Source organism: Austrofundulus limnaeus, unplaced genomic scaffold (assembly GCF_001266775.1).
Source record: "Austrofundulus limnaeus strain Quisiro unplaced genomic scaffold, Austrofundulus_limnaeus-1.0 Scaffold5, whole genome shotgun sequence".
Lineage (NCBI taxonomy): Eukaryota > Metazoa > Chordata > Actinopteri > Cyprinodontiformes > Rivulidae > Austrofundulus > Austrofundulus limnaeus.
In genome coordinates, this window is record NW_013952407.1 from 4101867 (window position 1) to 4119081 (window position 17215).

General features: G+C 39.3%; 3 protein-coding genes across 5 annotated transcripts in view; 2 read left to right on the forward strand and 1 right to left on the reverse strand.

Annotated features, from left to right (window-relative positions):
• znf280d (zinc finger protein 280D) overlaps positions 1 to 9973 on the forward strand; it is a 12580-nt gene extending 2607 nt beyond the window's left edge. The window contains exons 2-18 of one of the 2 annotated variants that reach the window (XM_014027640.1): positions 731 to 855; positions 972 to 1177; positions 1345 to 1444; positions 1541 to 1783; positions 1870 to 1944; positions 2040 to 2146; positions 2387 to 2574; positions 4322 to 4479; positions 4564 to 4664; positions 4748 to 4894; positions 5270 to 5404; positions 5497 to 5729; positions 6233 to 6373; positions 6459 to 6527; positions 6613 to 6728; positions 6808 to 6844; positions 8213 to 9973. In XM_014027640.1, the coding sequence (XP_013883094.1) occupies positions 738 to 855; positions 972 to 1177; positions 1345 to 1444; positions 1541 to 1783; positions 1870 to 1944; positions 2040 to 2146; positions 2387 to 2574; positions 4322 to 4479; positions 4564 to 4664; positions 4748 to 4894; positions 5270 to 5404; positions 5497 to 5729; positions 6233 to 6373; positions 6459 to 6527; positions 6613 to 6728; positions 6808 to 6844; positions 8213 to 8477 (2439 nt within the window). In that variant the 5' untranslated portion in view covers positions 731 to 737 and the 3' untranslated portion in view covers positions 8478 to 9973. The remainder of the gene's footprint in view (positions 1 to 730; positions 856 to 971; positions 1178 to 1344; positions 1445 to 1540; positions 1784 to 1869; positions 1945 to 2039; positions 2147 to 2386; positions 2575 to 4321; positions 4480 to 4563; positions 4665 to 4747; positions 4895 to 5269; positions 5405 to 5496; positions 5730 to 6232; positions 6374 to 6458; positions 6528 to 6612; positions 6729 to 6807; positions 6845 to 8212) is intronic. The other variant, XM_014027647.1, reaches the window with a different exon arrangement.
• Positions 9974 to 10397: 424 nt separating this feature from the next.
• mns1 (meiosis-specific nuclear structural 1) lies at positions 10398 to 15096 on the forward strand. The gene is made up of 10 exons (XM_014027726.1): positions 10398 to 10559; positions 10686 to 10883; positions 11829 to 11956; positions 12035 to 12137; positions 13382 to 13611; positions 13723 to 13939; positions 14017 to 14124; positions 14343 to 14600; positions 14697 to 14822; positions 14913 to 15096. The coding sequence occupies exons 1-10, from the start codon at positions 10557 to 10559 to the stop codon at positions 15078 to 15080; spliced, it is 1539 nt and encodes a 512-aa protein (XP_013883180.1). The 5' UTR covers positions 10398 to 10556; the 3' UTR covers positions 15081 to 15096.
• A 14-nt stretch (positions 15097 to 15110) lies between these two features.
• Positions 15111 to 17215, reverse strand: part of tex9 (testis expressed 9) — an 8036-nt gene continuing 5931 nt past the window's right edge. For both annotated transcript variants that reach the window (XM_014027745.1, XM_014027736.1), the window contains exons 9-12: positions 16012 to 16185; positions 15778 to 15912; positions 15385 to 15519; positions 15111 to 15305 (exon numbers count right to left, since the gene is read on the reverse strand). In XM_014027745.1, coding sequence (XP_013883199.1) covers positions 15228 to 15305; positions 15385 to 15519; positions 15778 to 15912; positions 16012 to 16185 — 522 coding nt within the window. In that variant the 3' untranslated portion in view covers positions 15111 to 15227. The remainder of the gene's footprint in view (positions 15306 to 15384; positions 15520 to 15777; positions 15913 to 16011; positions 16186 to 17215) is intronic.

Below are 17215 nucleotides of genomic sequence, written 5' to 3' on the forward strand. Positions count from 1 at the left end.
TTTACCCATCATCAGATGGTTCTTGTGTGATACCTGGCCATCATTTGGGACTGAACCAGCTGATATTAACTTGCACTGACAAGCGGCAGGCTTGCTTTCTAGTTACTGAGAGAGTTCAGCTGGTGTCTTGTCTTTCCATGCATTTTTACACCTCCTTTTCTTCATGTGTTCAATACTTTTTCCCTGTGCCATTCCACATTATTACACTAACTTCATTTCTGGACATTTTTGGCTTGATTTCTTTGTATGTATGGATCACTTGGGTTGTTACCGACATCTGGTGAAAATTTCATGTCATTAGCGCCTCTAGTAATATATTTACTGAGAAAAATGGTGACGTGTTTAATACGTATTTTACCCGCTGTACTATCTAAACTATTCAACAATAAAATAATACATGAGGTAATTAAATTGTTTTTAAAACTCTGAGATCAAATAAGGTTTAGTCAGGGGGTGGAGGGAGTCCATCTCTGCGATTTGTGGATGATGTGGTCCTGTTGGCTTACTCGTGCCGTGGTCTCCAGCTTTCATCGGGGCGCTTTGCAGCCAAGTGTAAAGCGGCTGCAAACCTCAAAATCTGAGGCCATGGTGCTCAGTTGGAAAAGGGTGGATTTTGTTCTTGTCACCTGGAGAAAACAAGAATTTTCTCATTTCTTTTGAAGTACGCGATGAGCTTGACCAGTTTTCTCGTCCTCAGTGGTCACAACTGTCAGCTGTTCCTTTGTTTCAGGTTCACCATGTCTGAGCTTTTTATGGAGTGCGTGGAGGAGGACCTGGAGCCGTGGCAGAAACCAGCACCTCAGGTTCACCTGATTGAGGATGATGACGACGAACCCATCTTTGTTGGAGTGCTCTGTATGTTTTAGCTTTTTTTTTTTTTTACCTGCTAAGCTTTTAAGCACCTGTTTTGTTTTTGTTGTTTTTTCTTTTCCACCTGTAAAGACTAAATGCTTCTGTTTATGTTTTTGCAGCCAATAATCAAAAAGATGATAAAACTAAACCAGCACCTCGTCGGAAGGACAGTGTTGTGACGCAGAAAACAAAACTAGCCCCTCCTCAGTCCGTCGATGTCCCCTCACCGGTAGTTCTGCCTCTGAGTGTTCCTGTGCCCACAGCGAAACCTGCACCACCCACACTGACAACAATGACCCCGCAGCCTGTCATTGTTAATAATCAGGTAGTTTACCTTTTTGGAAAGGGGCTCAGTGGTGCAGTTGTTTGAGCTCTCACCTCTCAGCAAGAAGCTCACAGGAAAGGGTGAAGTTTGCATGTTCTTCCCATGCACCAGTGGGTTTTCACGGTTATTTCATGTAGTGGATTTATTTTATTTCTTCTTTTTTTCAGGGTTTTATTGTCACTTCTCCACAATTAACAAACAGCAATGATCTTATTGCCGCCCTTGGGGCTCAGTATCCCCCTGGAACATCTTTTACAATTGTACCAGGTAAATTCAGATGCTTTTGTTGCACTCGCCTCAAAACAGTTTTGTCTTTTTTTTTTTTTCCTGCTGATCCCAGGTTTGTGTCCTCCCGTCTTTCAGCCCCTCATTCGCAAATTTTCCAGCAAGCGTCTTCGCCGTCTGTGATACCAGGCGGGGTCCACAGGCCTCAGGTCCAACAGATCAAGAATAACGTGGTGACTTTATCTAATGTCCAGAGCCCTGCGATGTATTCAGCAAAACCCGGTCAGCAGCCGCAGCTCAAACGGCCCATCTCACAATCTGTTCCGGGTGTTTCTATGAGCCCTGCTGCGCCTGTGAAGGACAATAACATCGTCAACAAAAGTGATTTCCTCACTGTGGTGTTCGCTTTACTTTACCATCAGCTGCCAATGAGCAAGTTGTAAATGTTTTGGTTTGACTTCTTTCAGATCAAATTACAGTCAAGCGGGCATTGACGTCACAGGAAGTAGATAGTGTAGTCAAAAAAACAAAGCTTGATTTCAGTAAGTCACTACCTTTTAAAGTGATTTTTGATGTTTTGAACCATTTAAAAGAATCGTAGCTGTAGATAATAACTCTTAATTGTCGGTTTTCATAGCACCGGCAAAAGTAACCATCCGGATGGAAAATGGCATCGCAAAGAAAAACTGTCCCAATTGTCGAGAAGAATTTCTGTCAGAGGAATCCCTCAAGTTTCATATAATGGTCAGTATGCCTGACAGTGGACCATAATGTACCAGAATCACCTCCCTACAAAACATATGTTTGTCTACTTTACAGGTTAAATTATCAGATAAGTATTTATGTCCTATAAACTAACAATAACCTGATTTACATAGATGTTTTTCAAGATTACGCTAAGATGTCCTGCATGTGATCCTCATTGCTGTAATAAATTAGATTATCTGGGCTACAGAGCTAAACCACCTTTTTTTTCTATTTCAGTGCTGCCGTGGAATTGTGGCAAGTCAGCCTCCGTCTGCTCCGAGCACGGGTCCACACAAGATCATCATGCTGGTCTCAGATTTCTACTACGGCCGCTTCGAGGGAGATCCGATAAAAATGGCGGCGCAAAAAACCAACACAACGTTCAAATGCCAAAGCTGTTTGAAAGTTCTCAAAAATAACATCAGGTATAAGGCATTTTGTTTCTATGAGTTTTTGTAGACCGTTTTTTCTGGTTTGTTGAAAAATCAGTTTTATTTGTCAGGAACCGTGTCGTACTGACAAATATTCAGTCAAAAGGCAGGCAAGTCCTTGAAGGAGCCAACAAAAAGATATCAGTCCTGTGCCAATAAAGAACAGGTCCTCTCAGATGGATGACACCCTCAGACTGTTTTCCCTCTTGGGCCTGTAGGTGAAAAATGACTGYTAGTTTGCGTGGCACAAAAACTGCTCCTGTGATTAAATAACTTTGCTTCGGAACACTGCAAAAAAAAGGTCTGTAAGCTGCTTTTAATGGGGAAGCACATTTGTACTGCGGCGGCACTCTCACAGTCGGGGTCATAGTTCATCCACATGAAAATCTTTGTTTGGGGAGCTGAGGCAGCAGAATGCAGGGGCTGAAAAATGAAGCGCGCCTCGTCAGGGCAGAGGCGGCAGCTTTCTGTGGAGCAGCCGCGGAGCACTACATCATTACACAAAACAAAAATCTTCGTGTAATTGCTGATATTATGACACCCATTATACATACTTAGAAAATAAGGAGTGAGACGAATTCTTCATTTATCTTAAATACCTTTGGGAAGAGAGTCATGAGCACAAGACATGAATAATGAAGTTATCCTTCACATTTTAATTACTTTTACATGCTTGAAAAATGAAGAGATCCTCTAGTATTAAAGTCAAAAGCTCTTTTTTGTGCTTTTGTTCGTTTAATAATTAGGTGATAATTCTTTTGTCTATGTTTCTGTGTGTGTTTTTCTGTAATGTTGGCAAAATATCACACAATCGGGGCAAGTTGGTCGCCACAGATTATCATCCTTTGCAAACGCAAAAAATGTCTTTTAACCCACTTTTACATAATAAGCACAAAGTTATGCTAAATGATTGTATTTGAGTCATTCACAAGAAACATTCTGAGCGCTAACCTTAATTTAATATTTTGCCATTAACTATTTGGAGTCTGCTTTGTCAGCAAAATATCTCATGAAATGTTGAAGAGACTTTAATAAATTTTCTAGAAAATCATAATTAGCTGTACATGTACAACTGATAAGCCACTGGAACCAATTCCTGGTCACATGTCCTAGTCACATGACCAATTTAGTGGGAAAGATTTGCTCTTCATAAAAATCTGTTCCAAATTATGCCAAAATTACAGACTTCAGGCTATACCTGTACATCAGATTTAAAATTGTGTTGATAGGTAAATAAATTACAGAACTTTTTCTTAATGTTCGTCATATTTGAAGCGGAGAGGAGCACCAAGCGGTCTCTGCCTGGTGACATTAACCATATTAATCATCAAGGGCCAAAAAACAATCGATTGTTTTTCTGACGATTAATTGCACACGATACGATTATGCCCAACCCTACTATAGACTCAAATATCTCCTTTATTTGACTCAAATTCTGCCCAAAATTTCTACGAAGATGATCTTAGTGTTAAATTCTGACCTGAAAGGTGGCAGGCGATATGCATTCCTTCAAGGAATACTTGATAATTATTATTTTCTGTTTTGCTTCAGCTGTTCAGGTTATGTTGACTTTTTCTCACATTTATTAATTTTTTTTATTTGTGCTTGTCTTGTCTTATGCAGTCATCGCCACAAAACTCTGCCTAATGGTTGTTGGGATTCTGCATGTTTAAGAGTTTCATTTTCACTTGGGGTGTGTGTGTGTGTGTGTGCGTGTGTGTGTGTGTGTGTTCCCGTGCAGGTTCATGAACCACATGAAACACCACCTGGAGCTGGAAAAGCAGAACAGCGAGAGCTGGGAGAGCCACACGACCTGCCACCACTGCTACCGACAGTACATGACTCCGTTCCAGCTGCAGTGCCACATCGAGAGTGCTCACAGCCCCATTGAATCTCCAAGTAAAATCTGATTTTCTGAAGGAGGCTCAGTCTGGATGTGATGAGAAGCTTATCAATAAACTGTCCCCTCTGCTCCCTTCGCAGCTAATTGTAAGATATGCGAGCTGGCGTTTGAGTCAGAGCAGCTTCTGCTGGAACACATGAAGACCACCCACAAACCTGGTGAAATGCCTTATGTCTGCCAGGTCTAACTGCTTGTTCTTATTGTTTACTTAATTTTATTTTTTAAAGTGTACAAAACACTGACTGTATTGACTCGACTCCACAGGTGTGCAATTTCAGGTCGTCTTTCTTCTCAGAAGTGGAAACGCATTTCCGAAGAGTCCACGAAAACACAAAAGACATGCTCTGTCCCTTCTGTCTGAAAGTTGTTCGATCCTGTCATTCATACATGCAGCACTACATGAAACATCAGGTAGGGTGTTTCTTTTGAGCAGGATTGAAAAGATAAGAAAAGAAAGTCATTTTTACATTTGTTAAAGATGGTGGCCATATTGAATAGGGTTAACTCCAAAGGTAAATTAGCTGTAGACGTATATTCAGTCATGTCTTTGAGTTTCATTAAAATGTGTCTTCTGGTTTATGAGATATTTTGCTAACAGACAGACAAGCACACATAGACGCATACGCAGCAATTTGTCAGGTGAAAATAAAGTGGTGTTAATTGTCCCTTTTTAATAAGAAATAAAGTTGATTATTTTCAGATTTGTCATAAACTTTTATTGACTTCTGAATCAGTATTTGGGCTCAAATCACATTTCTGCATTTTTTATGTGCACCCTTCTTCCAGAAAAAAGGGATCCATCGATGTGGCAGATGCAGACTGAATTTCCTGACCTACAAGGAGAAAATTGACCACAGGACTCACCTTCACAAGACTTTCAGGAAACCTAAAGCTCTGGAGGGTCTTCCTCCGGGTACAAAGGTCCTGCCCCAGTGCTGATGTCATCAGTTTGTCGTTTATCGTAGATTTGTAAAGTACGAGGCGTTTCAAAACTCGTGTTGCTGTTTTGGTAGGTGACGATCAGAGCCTCCTTCTCAGGAAAGGGACCTTCCGCCATGATGTCCCCCGATCTGTCTGGTATAACCATCAGGGCAGAACCACCAAGTTCACCCTCGCTCAAAGCTTCGGCCAACTTGTCCAAAGCTAAATCAATCTTTGGACCGAAAAACAAGAACAAAACGGATCCGAGCAAAAAGCAGCAGCAGCGTCGACTCTCCAGAAACAACCTGGCGCTCAGGAACCTCTGGTAGCTCAGCTTTGTCCTTCTGAACAACAGAATGTTTAAGGTTGATTACTTAATGTGTGAATTCACACAATTAAATTATTTATTTATTTATTTATTTTCAAAACCTAAATATTTTGTGCTATTTTAGGCATTTATTTAAGAAAACCTTCGAGGCAGGTGGCTGCCTGTCCTGAGCCTGGTCCTGTTGGAGGTCTCTTCCTGTTAAAAGGGAGTTTTTCCTCTCCACTGTCACCAATGTGCTGCTCAGGATGGGAAACTGACGAAGTGAAGAGTCAACACAGTCTGTTGGCTTCTTTAGATTTTTAGTTTTTTGTGTACAGAGCCCTGAGACGACATTTCTGATATATATATATATATAACTCATTCTGGACGTTACTGCTAAGAGTTTTGGTTTTTATAACTTTCATTCTTTTCAACGTGTTTAATTTTTTCTCACAAATATTTTTCAGTAGATTTGAAACACCGCTGATGAGTGGCTGAAAAATGTCATCTATGTTTTCCAGCATCGACAGGGACCTCCACACGTGCATCGAGTGCAACACTGTGGTCGACCACTTCTTCTCACATTTTCCAATGCTCACACACTGCGGAGCGTGCAGCTACCAGACCAGCTGCAAAGCTTCTATTGGGAATCACATGATAAAGTGAGTAAAAGCTGCTCTCTCTAAACCAGTTTTAGACGTAGAGTCTTTAAAAAAAAGTGACTTTTTTTAATCTTCTGTCTGTTAGATTTCATAGTAACATCAGCAAACAGAGATTTTTGAGAATGGACCAGCAGAAAAAATCACCGGGAGCAAAGTGAGTAAGGATACAAATTTACATTTAGGTTAAAAACAATCAACTGAAACAGAAACTGTAGGAAGATCCTTCTTTTTCTCTTCAGACTGACTCTCATCTGTCTCAACTGTGACCTCCTGGTTGACGCCTCTGGTGGTGATCTGATGACTAAACATTTAACGGATAAACCAGATCACGTCTGCCAAGTGGTTCAGGAAATGGGTAAGTTTATTTCTCTCACTGGGAGTTGAGTCACGTTTGCGTTTTAATGAGCTTAAAAAGGTTTTCATCTTAAACCCAGCAGATGTGAAAGCTCAAGACAAAGATCAAAACAAATTGTGAGTAAAGTCTCCTGACGTTGCACTTCTTGTCTTTAGCAGAAATACAATTAAGAATATTCTTTATATTTCTTTACTACTATTTTTGATTGCTCATGCAGCATTAACCACACTGAATATTCTGATATGATTTATGTTTCTTTGCAGGATTACATTACGGTACTACAGCATCACTGTGTATCGATTTATATTGTTCAATAATTGGAGTTGGGTGTTTAAGATAATAAAAAGATTTTAGTATCAAACAGCAATACCAGAGTTTCTGCAGGCTCTTAAAAAGTCATGAAAAGCCTTCAGTTTAAGAAGTTTTTTTTTAAATGTCCAGATTTTCCATTTTAAATCTTAAAATACATTTGGTCATGTCTTAAATCTGTTTGTTCGTTCATTGCTTCTTCCAGCAACATTATTTTTTTTTACTATTTTAGCATTTCATTTGGTTTACATTTTGTAGTTCAGTCTGAGAAGTTCAGACAAGGTATAGTAAAATTTACAATAAATTTTCTGTAATTCCCGTAAGTCTTAAATTTGAATCGTAATGGTCTTTAAAGGGTCTTAAAAAGTCCTGACATTTCAGAAACCCAGAGTACAAACCAGTGAGCTCCCTACGTATTGTTTGGTTCAGGGTGAGGAGTAAATGAGTTCAGTCAGTTTATTGGGGTAAATTCTCACTTTTGGGTCTCAAGTTCTTGAATAAACAAGAATTAACTAGAGTTCTGTTTTTAATTCTTGAGGGTATTTCTCCTCTTGTTTTAAAGCTTTTATTCAGACTGTCTTGTCTCCATAACAGAACTTGTAAATATTTATATCTTCACTTGTTTTGCACTGACTCTGTGTGGTAATAGAAAGTTGATTTGAAGCATACTTTGTAGGGCTGATCTATTATTTGAGCATCATCATGGCGATGTACGTGTGCGCTACAGTCACATCGCAGGTCCTGTGATGTAGGAGGCAATCTAAATCAACGTGTAAACCATAAATAACTAAACAGATTTTATGTTGAAGGATCCTTGGGCTTTGTGTAAGAAAAGAAACTAGTGCTGGGCATAGATTAAAAAATTTTAATGCGATTAATTTCAAGATATTTTTGCGATTAATCTCAATTTTTTTTATTTATTTATTTATTAAAAAATTTTTAGAAGAGGAGGGTGCTGATGAAAACGAGGAAAAGAGGTAAAATACGGTTTAGCATGGATCCTAATTAAAGCCTGACAAATACAGAAACTAAGAGGCATGGAGGCAATGTTGGGTAAAACACAATTATAGGAAACAGAAACTTTAGGTCCCAGCACAATAGGGTTGGAAAAATCGCAATGTCTTTTCCAATATCGTGCATCCCTCACACTTTTTTTTAATTTTTTTTCCCCTCAGGCACATGCAGCTTCAACAACCAGGAAGTAGCCAGCTCCTAGGAACAGAACCTGATGAGAAACAGACAGACACTGACTTGAAATCAGCTCAGAGTGTAGCAGCTGGTGATGCTGGACAGCTGGAGTCTGAGGGTTCAGCAGAAATGGACGCTTCTAAGAGGAAGTCTGAGGAAGAGTTGATGCAGCCGCCTGCCGCTTTGGCTTCTCCTTCACCAGGTTTAGGTTTAAAACTCGCTGAAGAATCTGAGGGTGGCTCAGGAACCTAGCATGTGGACAGTCAGCTGCCTGTCTCAGACGTTCTGTCAGATCAAGCAGCTGGAGAAACAAAAACACTGTAAATGTTACAAACCATGGACTTCAGTGCATCTTATTGTGTTAAAGATCTGCGCATCATTTCAATTTTACTTTACAAACATCAAATTCTTATGCTTGGCTCTGTTTTAGCAACTTCTCCACATTGCCTACTTGTGTTCAAAACATCTCTAATTGAAAATACTTCACTGAAATTCTTTTCTGGGGAGAAAGTGCATAACCAACCTCTAGACATCAGTCTTTTGTGAAACTTGGTGTTTAAAATTTTTTTGTATTTTTCAGATATTGGTATCTGTAAAGTTGGCAGCACCTTAAGTGGCAAACATCTTTTTTCCTCCTGTCTTTGAAGTATTATTTTAAATTGCTACACAAACTTTTTCTCCCTTGAAAGAAGTTTAAAAAAAAAAACAATTCAAGTTGTTCAGGTTAACTGTCCTGAAAAAATAAAACAAACAAACAAACATCTTTTCAGAAATTATGTTAATTATTTTTGTACTGTTTAAGCAGATTTTTTGGCCCATTAGGAATCAAGGATAATTTGCGTTTAAGCTGTTCTAGAGTAGGTTTTAAGGGGAACACCAGCTTTTATTTTCTGTTCATTTGTAGTTTGCTTTTACTTTATCACCTGTGCTTATTTGAATGTGATTTTAAATCTGCTCTCCTTTTTTATACAGAGTCTGCTGTGCCAATACTAATAATGAAGACCTGTTTAAATTATCTGCAAATAATGACGCACAATATTGTTCAATGACTCTTGTATCACCTGCCTGTTCTCAACATCCTGAAGTGGTTTGTCTTCACTCAAATAATTTATTACTATTAAGCAAAAACATGTAACTGAAATAATGTTTTTTTATTTTATTTTTTTTTTTTTTTGGTTACATTTTGATTGTTTATAGGAAACTGGTTCCAGTTAAACTTGGTGAATTGTGTGTCTTGATAAGAACAGTAGCGAAATATGAAAATAACCACAAATATTGTAGACATAAAACAAAAGTTTTACAGCACTGCACCCAAGTACATTTACTGTCTTAACTATGTTGAAAGTTTGTGCTTGTAAAAGGAATGTATACGTTGTATGTTTGAAGCAAATGCTCTACTTTTCCATATACTCCCAAATACTGGTTAAACAATTTATTTCTTTGTGTAATTACTCTGAAAATAGGCCGAGTTTCTGTAAAACTGAGAACACATAGTTTTTTTTGCTGTTTTTATGGGTTACTGTCTCAAAAGTCACACGACTGTTAAAATGTTTTGTTTTTTATATATATATATATATATCATGTATGTCTACAGTAGAGGAAGTTTGTAAATACTTTAGTTAGTATATAAATGTCCTTATTACATTCCTGTGTTCTCCCTTTGACATATCCAGACTTTTTTTTTTTCTTGTGTAAGTAAATCTTGAATAAAAGACACATTTTGTGAGTTTATGTTACTGTTAAACATACTGGGTTCTTCAGGTTTGGAGATGTTTTATTTTTATTTAGGTATATTATTTTAACAGTTTTACTCCACTATGGTTGAGGGTTTTTTTTTTTTTTTTTTTTTTGGATAAATACGCTTAGGATCAAAAATCACTGCATGTAGGCCCCCTCCCCTCTGCTTTAACAGAGTTTGTAATAAGACTTTTATTTTTGGTGTCTACTTCCGGTATTTTCAACCATTTAATAGAATAAAACATGTAATTTGGTACATCATTTTTTATTTTTGTACCACTATATCTCGATTATTTAAATATGTATAAGTGCAAATAAGTTATAGAAATTAGTTGAAGGTGGGTGGGACAAATAATGTTTTGATTTTCCCGGACATTACGCCATCGTCTTCCTGCCTTTTCATTGGCTGAGGCTTCAGCACAGGAAACCGCGCCGTTTCCGAGGCAACGAAACGCTAAGCACAATTAACGCGAGGAAGACTAGGATCCCATTCAGCGTAAACTAGTTAAAACTAGTTTTTTTATTTTCATAGTAACTTGTTTATAAAGTTAAAAAGGAGTCACGTTAAGAGGAAACAACGAAAAACWACTCAGCATGGTAAATCTTTCTAATCAGACCGGGTTAGCTTCACTTTCGCAGCTAGCTGCTACGCTAGCTGACTCTTTCACGTGACTCTCGGTTCAGTGTTTGTTTTTCTCCTGTGTTTCCTTCCCTTTGGATCAGAGTCGGAACTGGGTGTACAGAGAGCAGCAGCGGCGACAGATTCGGGAGATACACAGACAAGACGACGCCAGACGTGTGGAGAAAGAGCGGCAGCTGCTGGCCGGAATGCGGGAGGAGGCGAGCTCTGAGCGGAGGAGGCACCAGCGGCAGGTGCAGCAGGAGCTCCAGGAGAGGCAGACAGAGCTCATTCTGCAAAAGGTTTGTCAAGCTGATCGTCCATGTTATCTCTCATAAAGCTGCTCCATGTAGATCCAGTTTATAAATAAATACAGACACAATTTGTTCCCATTTATTTAAGTAAATGGGAGGATGACAAAGGTAATACAGCAGGGCTATTCAACTAAATTTGCTCAGGGGGCCACAGGTAATGCAGACCAACAGGGGCCGAGCATCCAGCAATTAAAATCATTATGTAAATAAACCAAGTATTAAAAAATCTGTTACCTTTGAAATCGTTTATTTTTGCTGCATTTAATCATAGATACAGAACCCTGTGTAAAAAAATAGTGATAGTAAACATTATCAAAAACAAAAATAACACATTATGCCTYCTATTCAACACATAATATTTTGACTTCTCTGACTTGCCAGGTTTTCAAACCAATTTTATTTTCACTTTCATAGTTTTATCTTCAACTGCTTGTTGTTTTAACTGTCTTAGATAATCATAGAAATGTTTTTACCAGCTTCTAGCCAAGATTCGGACGTTTCTGTAGATTTGTATGTTTAACTAAATGAACTCATAATTAAAGAAGAAAACGGGGGGTTTGGACTTAAGAGATGAATGAACCAATTGACGGGCTGCATTTTGGTCACTCCACCAGTTGAATAGCCCTGTAATACAGTTTGACACATGAAATAGTATTTTAGCACCAAAAGGAACTACAAGATGAAAACTAGACATAAAGTCGAACAATTGAAAGATGATGGATCTCTCGGGTCCTGTTTCTTTACTAGATTTTTTATTTTTATTYTGCATTTTTATTTGCCAAACAAATCTGCTGAAGATGTTTCTTTTAGATCTGATTCTTGGATTAGATAAAGAACTTGTTTTATCAAATGTTTATTGGCACTGTCAAACTTGCATCCATTGTGTTTTAGCTAAAGTAAGTTGTACGTAAAATTATTTAAWCTGTCTTGTAGGCAGAGGAGGAGAGAATTGACAGAGAAAAACAGCTTGAACAGGAAGAGAGGATGGCCAAAGAGCTGGCCCGCATCGACCACGAGAAACAAAAAGATGAGAAGCTGAGGCAGTACATCAGAGAGAACAGGTAAACRTTGATTACTTGGATGTGTAACCCAGATGTGTTCAGATTGGTGAACACCGTTTGTTTCTCTGTAATGTTCAGCCTGGAGCTTCGAGAGCTGGAAGCAAAACTGAAGGCAGCGTATCTGAACAAGGGCCGAGCTGCACAGATTGCTGAGAAAGAAGTTTTGATGATTGAGACCAAGGTTGGGATTCTCGCTTGTTTCATGCTTGAAATTGTTTCCAATGTTTTAAACGTTTGCTTGTRAATAAAGAGAGGCTATAAAACCATGTACCTAAAATAAAATTCTTACTTTTCTTTGCATTAGGGCCAAGAGAAACGTTATATTCTTATAAAGAAAAGGATCATTCTTTCTAACAAAAATAACAGGCTGAAAATAGAAACTTTTTTTTAAATAAGGGATGAGATAATTAAAGGGATCCATGATTAGTTATAACGTTAGACTTTATTTAATAAACATGTATTTTAACTGTAAAATAAAGACTGTAAAAATACTGTAGAATGTTCAGTTTTTATCATTTTTAAACTAAAAGTTTAAAAATATATTACACGGATGGGGCCATTTTATTTACACGCAAAGCATTCTGGGTAAATGRTGACRTGGATAGGTCCTCGGTGCGAGGCTGCCAGYGAGCTATATCCACCCTGAAGGTTAATCTTGGACAATATCTGATGATTGGCTCTTTTAAATGAAACCAGAGAGCGTTGACAGAGAGGAGAAGGTAGAAATGACTCAGCCTGGAACTGAAAATATGGATGGAGGACAACAGAGCTGCTTCATGGAAGAAGAACCTCAGCTTAGCCTGTTAGCTTTAGCGTTAGCCCCGACGCTATCACCATATATRTATTAGCTCAGCGCTACACATTTTCCTCTCGTCACTGAGGTCCTCCATCCACATGACAGAGAGGGGAACACAAAAATGACTCAGCTGCAACTGAAAATATAGGAGGACCTCAGTTTAGCTTGTTTGTCATGCTAGTGCTGAGCTAACACATATAAGGCAATATAGCGTCTGCGCTAAAGCTAACAGGCTAAGCTGAGGTTCTTCTTCCATGAAGCAGCTCTGTTGTCCTCCATCCATATTTTCAGTTACAGGCTGAGTCATTTCTACCTYCTCCTCTCTGTCAACGCTCTCTGGTTTCATTTAAAAGAGTCGATCATCAGATATTGYCCAAGATTAACCTTCAGGGTGGATATAGCTCGCTCACACTGAGGACCTATCCACATCATCATTTACCCAGGATGCTTTGCGTGTAAATAAAATGGCTCCGTCCATGTTAAAAATGTTTTTAAAAATTTACAAAACTAAACAGCCTACAGAATTTTTAGTCWTTATTTTACAGTTAAAATATAYGTTTATCAAATAAAGTCTAATGTTAGAACTAATCAGGGATCCCTTTAAATTTGTGTTTCCTGTGAAATGTCAGCGTGAAGAAGCGGACTACGCTCGACAGATGAAGRGTGAAAATGAACGAGCGGCCGCGGAGCAGCTGAGGCTGGAGCAGAAGCGTCACGAGGAGCTGCTGGAGTATCAGAGACAGCTGGAGCAGCAGCTTGTGGACAGGGAGCGCCGGAGACAGGAGACCTACGAGGAGTTCCTCAGAGAGAAGCTGCTGGTGGACGAGATCATCAGGAAGATTTATGAAGAGGAAGAGACGTGAGTCAGTCCACTCTTTAACGCCAACACGAATGGATACTTTTGAATGATCGCTTGTCACACAGTCTGTAGAAAAGCAAGGATCGTTTTCATGAAATGTTTCCCTAAAAGAGAGAGAGAGCTGAAGCTGGAAAAGGCCCGAGTCACTCACCAGTACATCCAAGAGTTTAAAAGGCAGCAGGCCGAGTGGAGGCGCATGGAGCAGGAGAAGATGGAGGCCGAGAACAGACGGATCATGGAGTTCACTGAGCAGAAGCAGAACATGGAGGAGACCAGGATGAAGAAGATCAGAGAGCGGGAAGAAGCCAAGGAGCATCTTTATAAGAAGGTGGAGAGAAGTTTTTTTTTTCCCTCACGTTGTTAGAAGTTAATTTGTAAGAAACGTTTGATCTTTTTGTTCTCCAGCTGTATGAGAAGATGGAAGAGGAGCGGCAGCAGCGTGAAGAGATGGAGCAGATCAGAGTGGAGCTGTCTTTGGAGGAGGAGGAGGAGGCCAACAGGAAGAGAGAAATTGTAAAGATCACTACACCACATATCTGATTACTTTGATATTTACACCAATTAACTGATATATTTGATTTATTTCATAGAGTGTAAACAGCTCAGGCTGTTCATTCATGAAGAACTTTGATTTTCACTGTAGTTCAGCAACTTATAAAACAAACAACAATCTGCATGATGTGCGGTTCAAATTAGTTTAATAAACAACTCTTTTTTATTTGATCTAACAGGAGGAGATGGAGAATAAGATCCGACAGAGACTCATGCTGCAGCAGACCTTCCAGGAGCAAATGGCGTTTAAGGAGATGAAGAGGCAGGAGGAGAAAGAGGAAGAGGAGGCCTTCAGGCAAAAGATGATGGACAAGTTTGCGGAGGACGATCGGATCGAGCAGATGAACGCTCAAAAGCGTCGAATGAAGCAACTGGAACACAAACGTGAGGTGGAGAAACTGATTGAGGACAGAAGACGGGAACGTGAGGCTCAGAGGGTAAAAACTGAACACTTTGTACAAAGTTAAAGCAATAATCAGATGTTTTTTTGTTTTGATTTATTTAAAAAAAACATCTGCCTGTCCTTCTTCCAGGAACTGGAAGCTAAAGAAAGAGAGATGGAGCAGAAGAACGAGGCGCTGCGTAGGCAGATAATTGAGGAGGAGAGGAAGAAACTTCTGGAGCGTCACGCAACAAAACTCTTCGGATACCTCCCAAAGGTACGCAGCTCCAAGTGCACCCTGAACGCCTCACAGATTCACACCCCGACTGTAGAACCCATCCATGAACCTGGCTGCATGTGTTTCCAGGGCTTGCTGCGTGAAGATGACCTGCAACACTTTGATGAGGACTTCAGAAAACATTTCGAGCCACCCCAGCCTGATGCCTCCTCAGACGAGGACGACTCAAAGCTCCTCCTCCCGTTCGCCKCTAGAGGGCGCTTTAAGGCTCCAGTGAAAATGTTTCAGCCACTCTGAGGTTTGAAATAAGWAACTAACAGCAAAAGGTATATTTGAAGATATGTTTTTATTTGAACGGTTTCGACATCATGTTCATTTGAACAATTAGATCATCAAGTGACACAAACTTATCTTCAGAAAGAAGCTGTCTGACTTCAWAAAGCGTCATGACTTGCTCCAGTCCAGAGCCTTCAGGAACTCTTCTTCTGTGAAGGACAGCAGCTTGGCAGCTTCAAAGTGCATCTGTGCACAAAAAGCCACCTTTTAGTTTTAATTGAAAAACACACAACATGGATTATTAGAGTCACATCCAGCTGCTTACCTTTTGTCTTTTGAGAATGTCGATCAGCTTGAGCTGTTTCTTAAAACCCACGACAAGCTCTGCTTTTTGTTTCTTGAGCATTTTGTTCTCAGCGAGTAGATTTTCTTTGCTTTGATGCTCTTCGCTTATTTTGTCCTTATTTAAACAGAAATTAAAAATAAAAATGAGTGAATGTTGATCAGAATCTGTTTTTTTTTTATTAAAACAGTTCCTCTGGAATAAATAAAGCTGTTTATTTATTTGTTTATTAATGGGAGGTATGTTATACAGAGGTTTTGCGTCTTTTTTGTGAAAAATCACTGAACTATTTCTAAAAAGTGAGTCACATTAAGGCCGTTCAAATTAAATATTTAAACTTTTCTGAGCAGAATGTATTTTCTGCCATCCTCTCACCTTGTTCATCTGTTTTGTTTTGTCCAGTTGTGACTTTAACTTCTCCACTTCCTCCAGAGCTCTGTTCAAGCGAACCTCCACGCTGCCATGGAGAGCTGCTGCTTGTTTTTGGGATCTTTTCATGTTTTCAATTTCCTGCACAGAAAAAWAACAATAATAAAGAAATCAGATCTGAGAAGTTGACTGTAGTTTTGTCGRTAGTTTGATGTTGAACCACCTCAGTGGTCACTAAACCTTTAGCAAAGCAGAAACTTGCAGCTGAAGTCCTTCACAGTTTTTAGCTGACTCCTCAGCTAAAGYTTTKTGCTTCTCAGTCTGCATTTGCTGGATGTTTGTGGTCCTCTGCAGCCGGGCTTGATCCTCTTCCAGCTCTTTTATTTTTGCCTTCAGCTTTAAGTTTTCATCATCCTGCAACAGGAGGAACATTTATCAAATAATCAGTCTCCTCGAAGTTTAAATTGAATAGGATTTATTAAAAACATGATTTAAAAATGTGTATTTCAGTCACTAATTTAAAATTTGGTTCATCATATGTTTTGAAGTTAGTTCTGAAAATGTCAATAACTCAAGTTTATCTCTGATCAGAGACAGACGATAAATCAGCTGATTGATCTTAATCTACTGATGTCAAATATTTTTTTAAATCAGCAATCGGCCATGTCTGTGGATCAACTGAGAACAACATGAGCTGCTACAACCAGCCTGCTGTGGCCCACATTTTATTTATTTAGTTAAAGCTTATTTTAGATCCCCAAGTTATTATATATATATATATATACGCCAGATATTCTTCCTGATGCCCCTGGGCTTGAACCTGCAGCCTTTTACAAGACTGTGACACAGACCACCAAGCTACTGTGGCCACTGTCCAAAAAAATCAGTGCATTACACATTTTTTTAATTAAACAAAATCAGCCACAGAAAATTCAGTGGATCTCTGTCACTGAAGCAATGCAAGTTAAAATTAATTACTATTAATTAATAGCGGCTGTGGTGGAGTGGTTAGGGAAGTTGTCCTGTAACCCGTAGGTTGCCAATTTAATTCCCCATTCCAGCTGTCTCAGTTGTTGTGTCTTGGGCAAGACACTTAATCCACGTTGCCTACTGATGGTATTCAGAGGGTACTGTGGCACCGGTGCACGGCAGCCTCGCCTCTGTCAGTGTTTCTCAGGGCAGCTGTGGCTACAATGTAGCTTGCCACCATCAGTGTGTGAATGACTGAAGTGTAAAGCGCTTTTGGAGTCCATGTGGATTTGATGAAGTGCTATAAGTTCAAGCCATTTACCATTTATATTATGTACTGTATTTGTACAATACCCATCCATCCATCCATCCATCCATCATCCATCCATCCATCCATCCATCCATCCATCCATCCATCCAACCATCCATCCAATTTCTTCCTCTTATCCGGGGTCACGGGGGCAGCAGCCTAAGC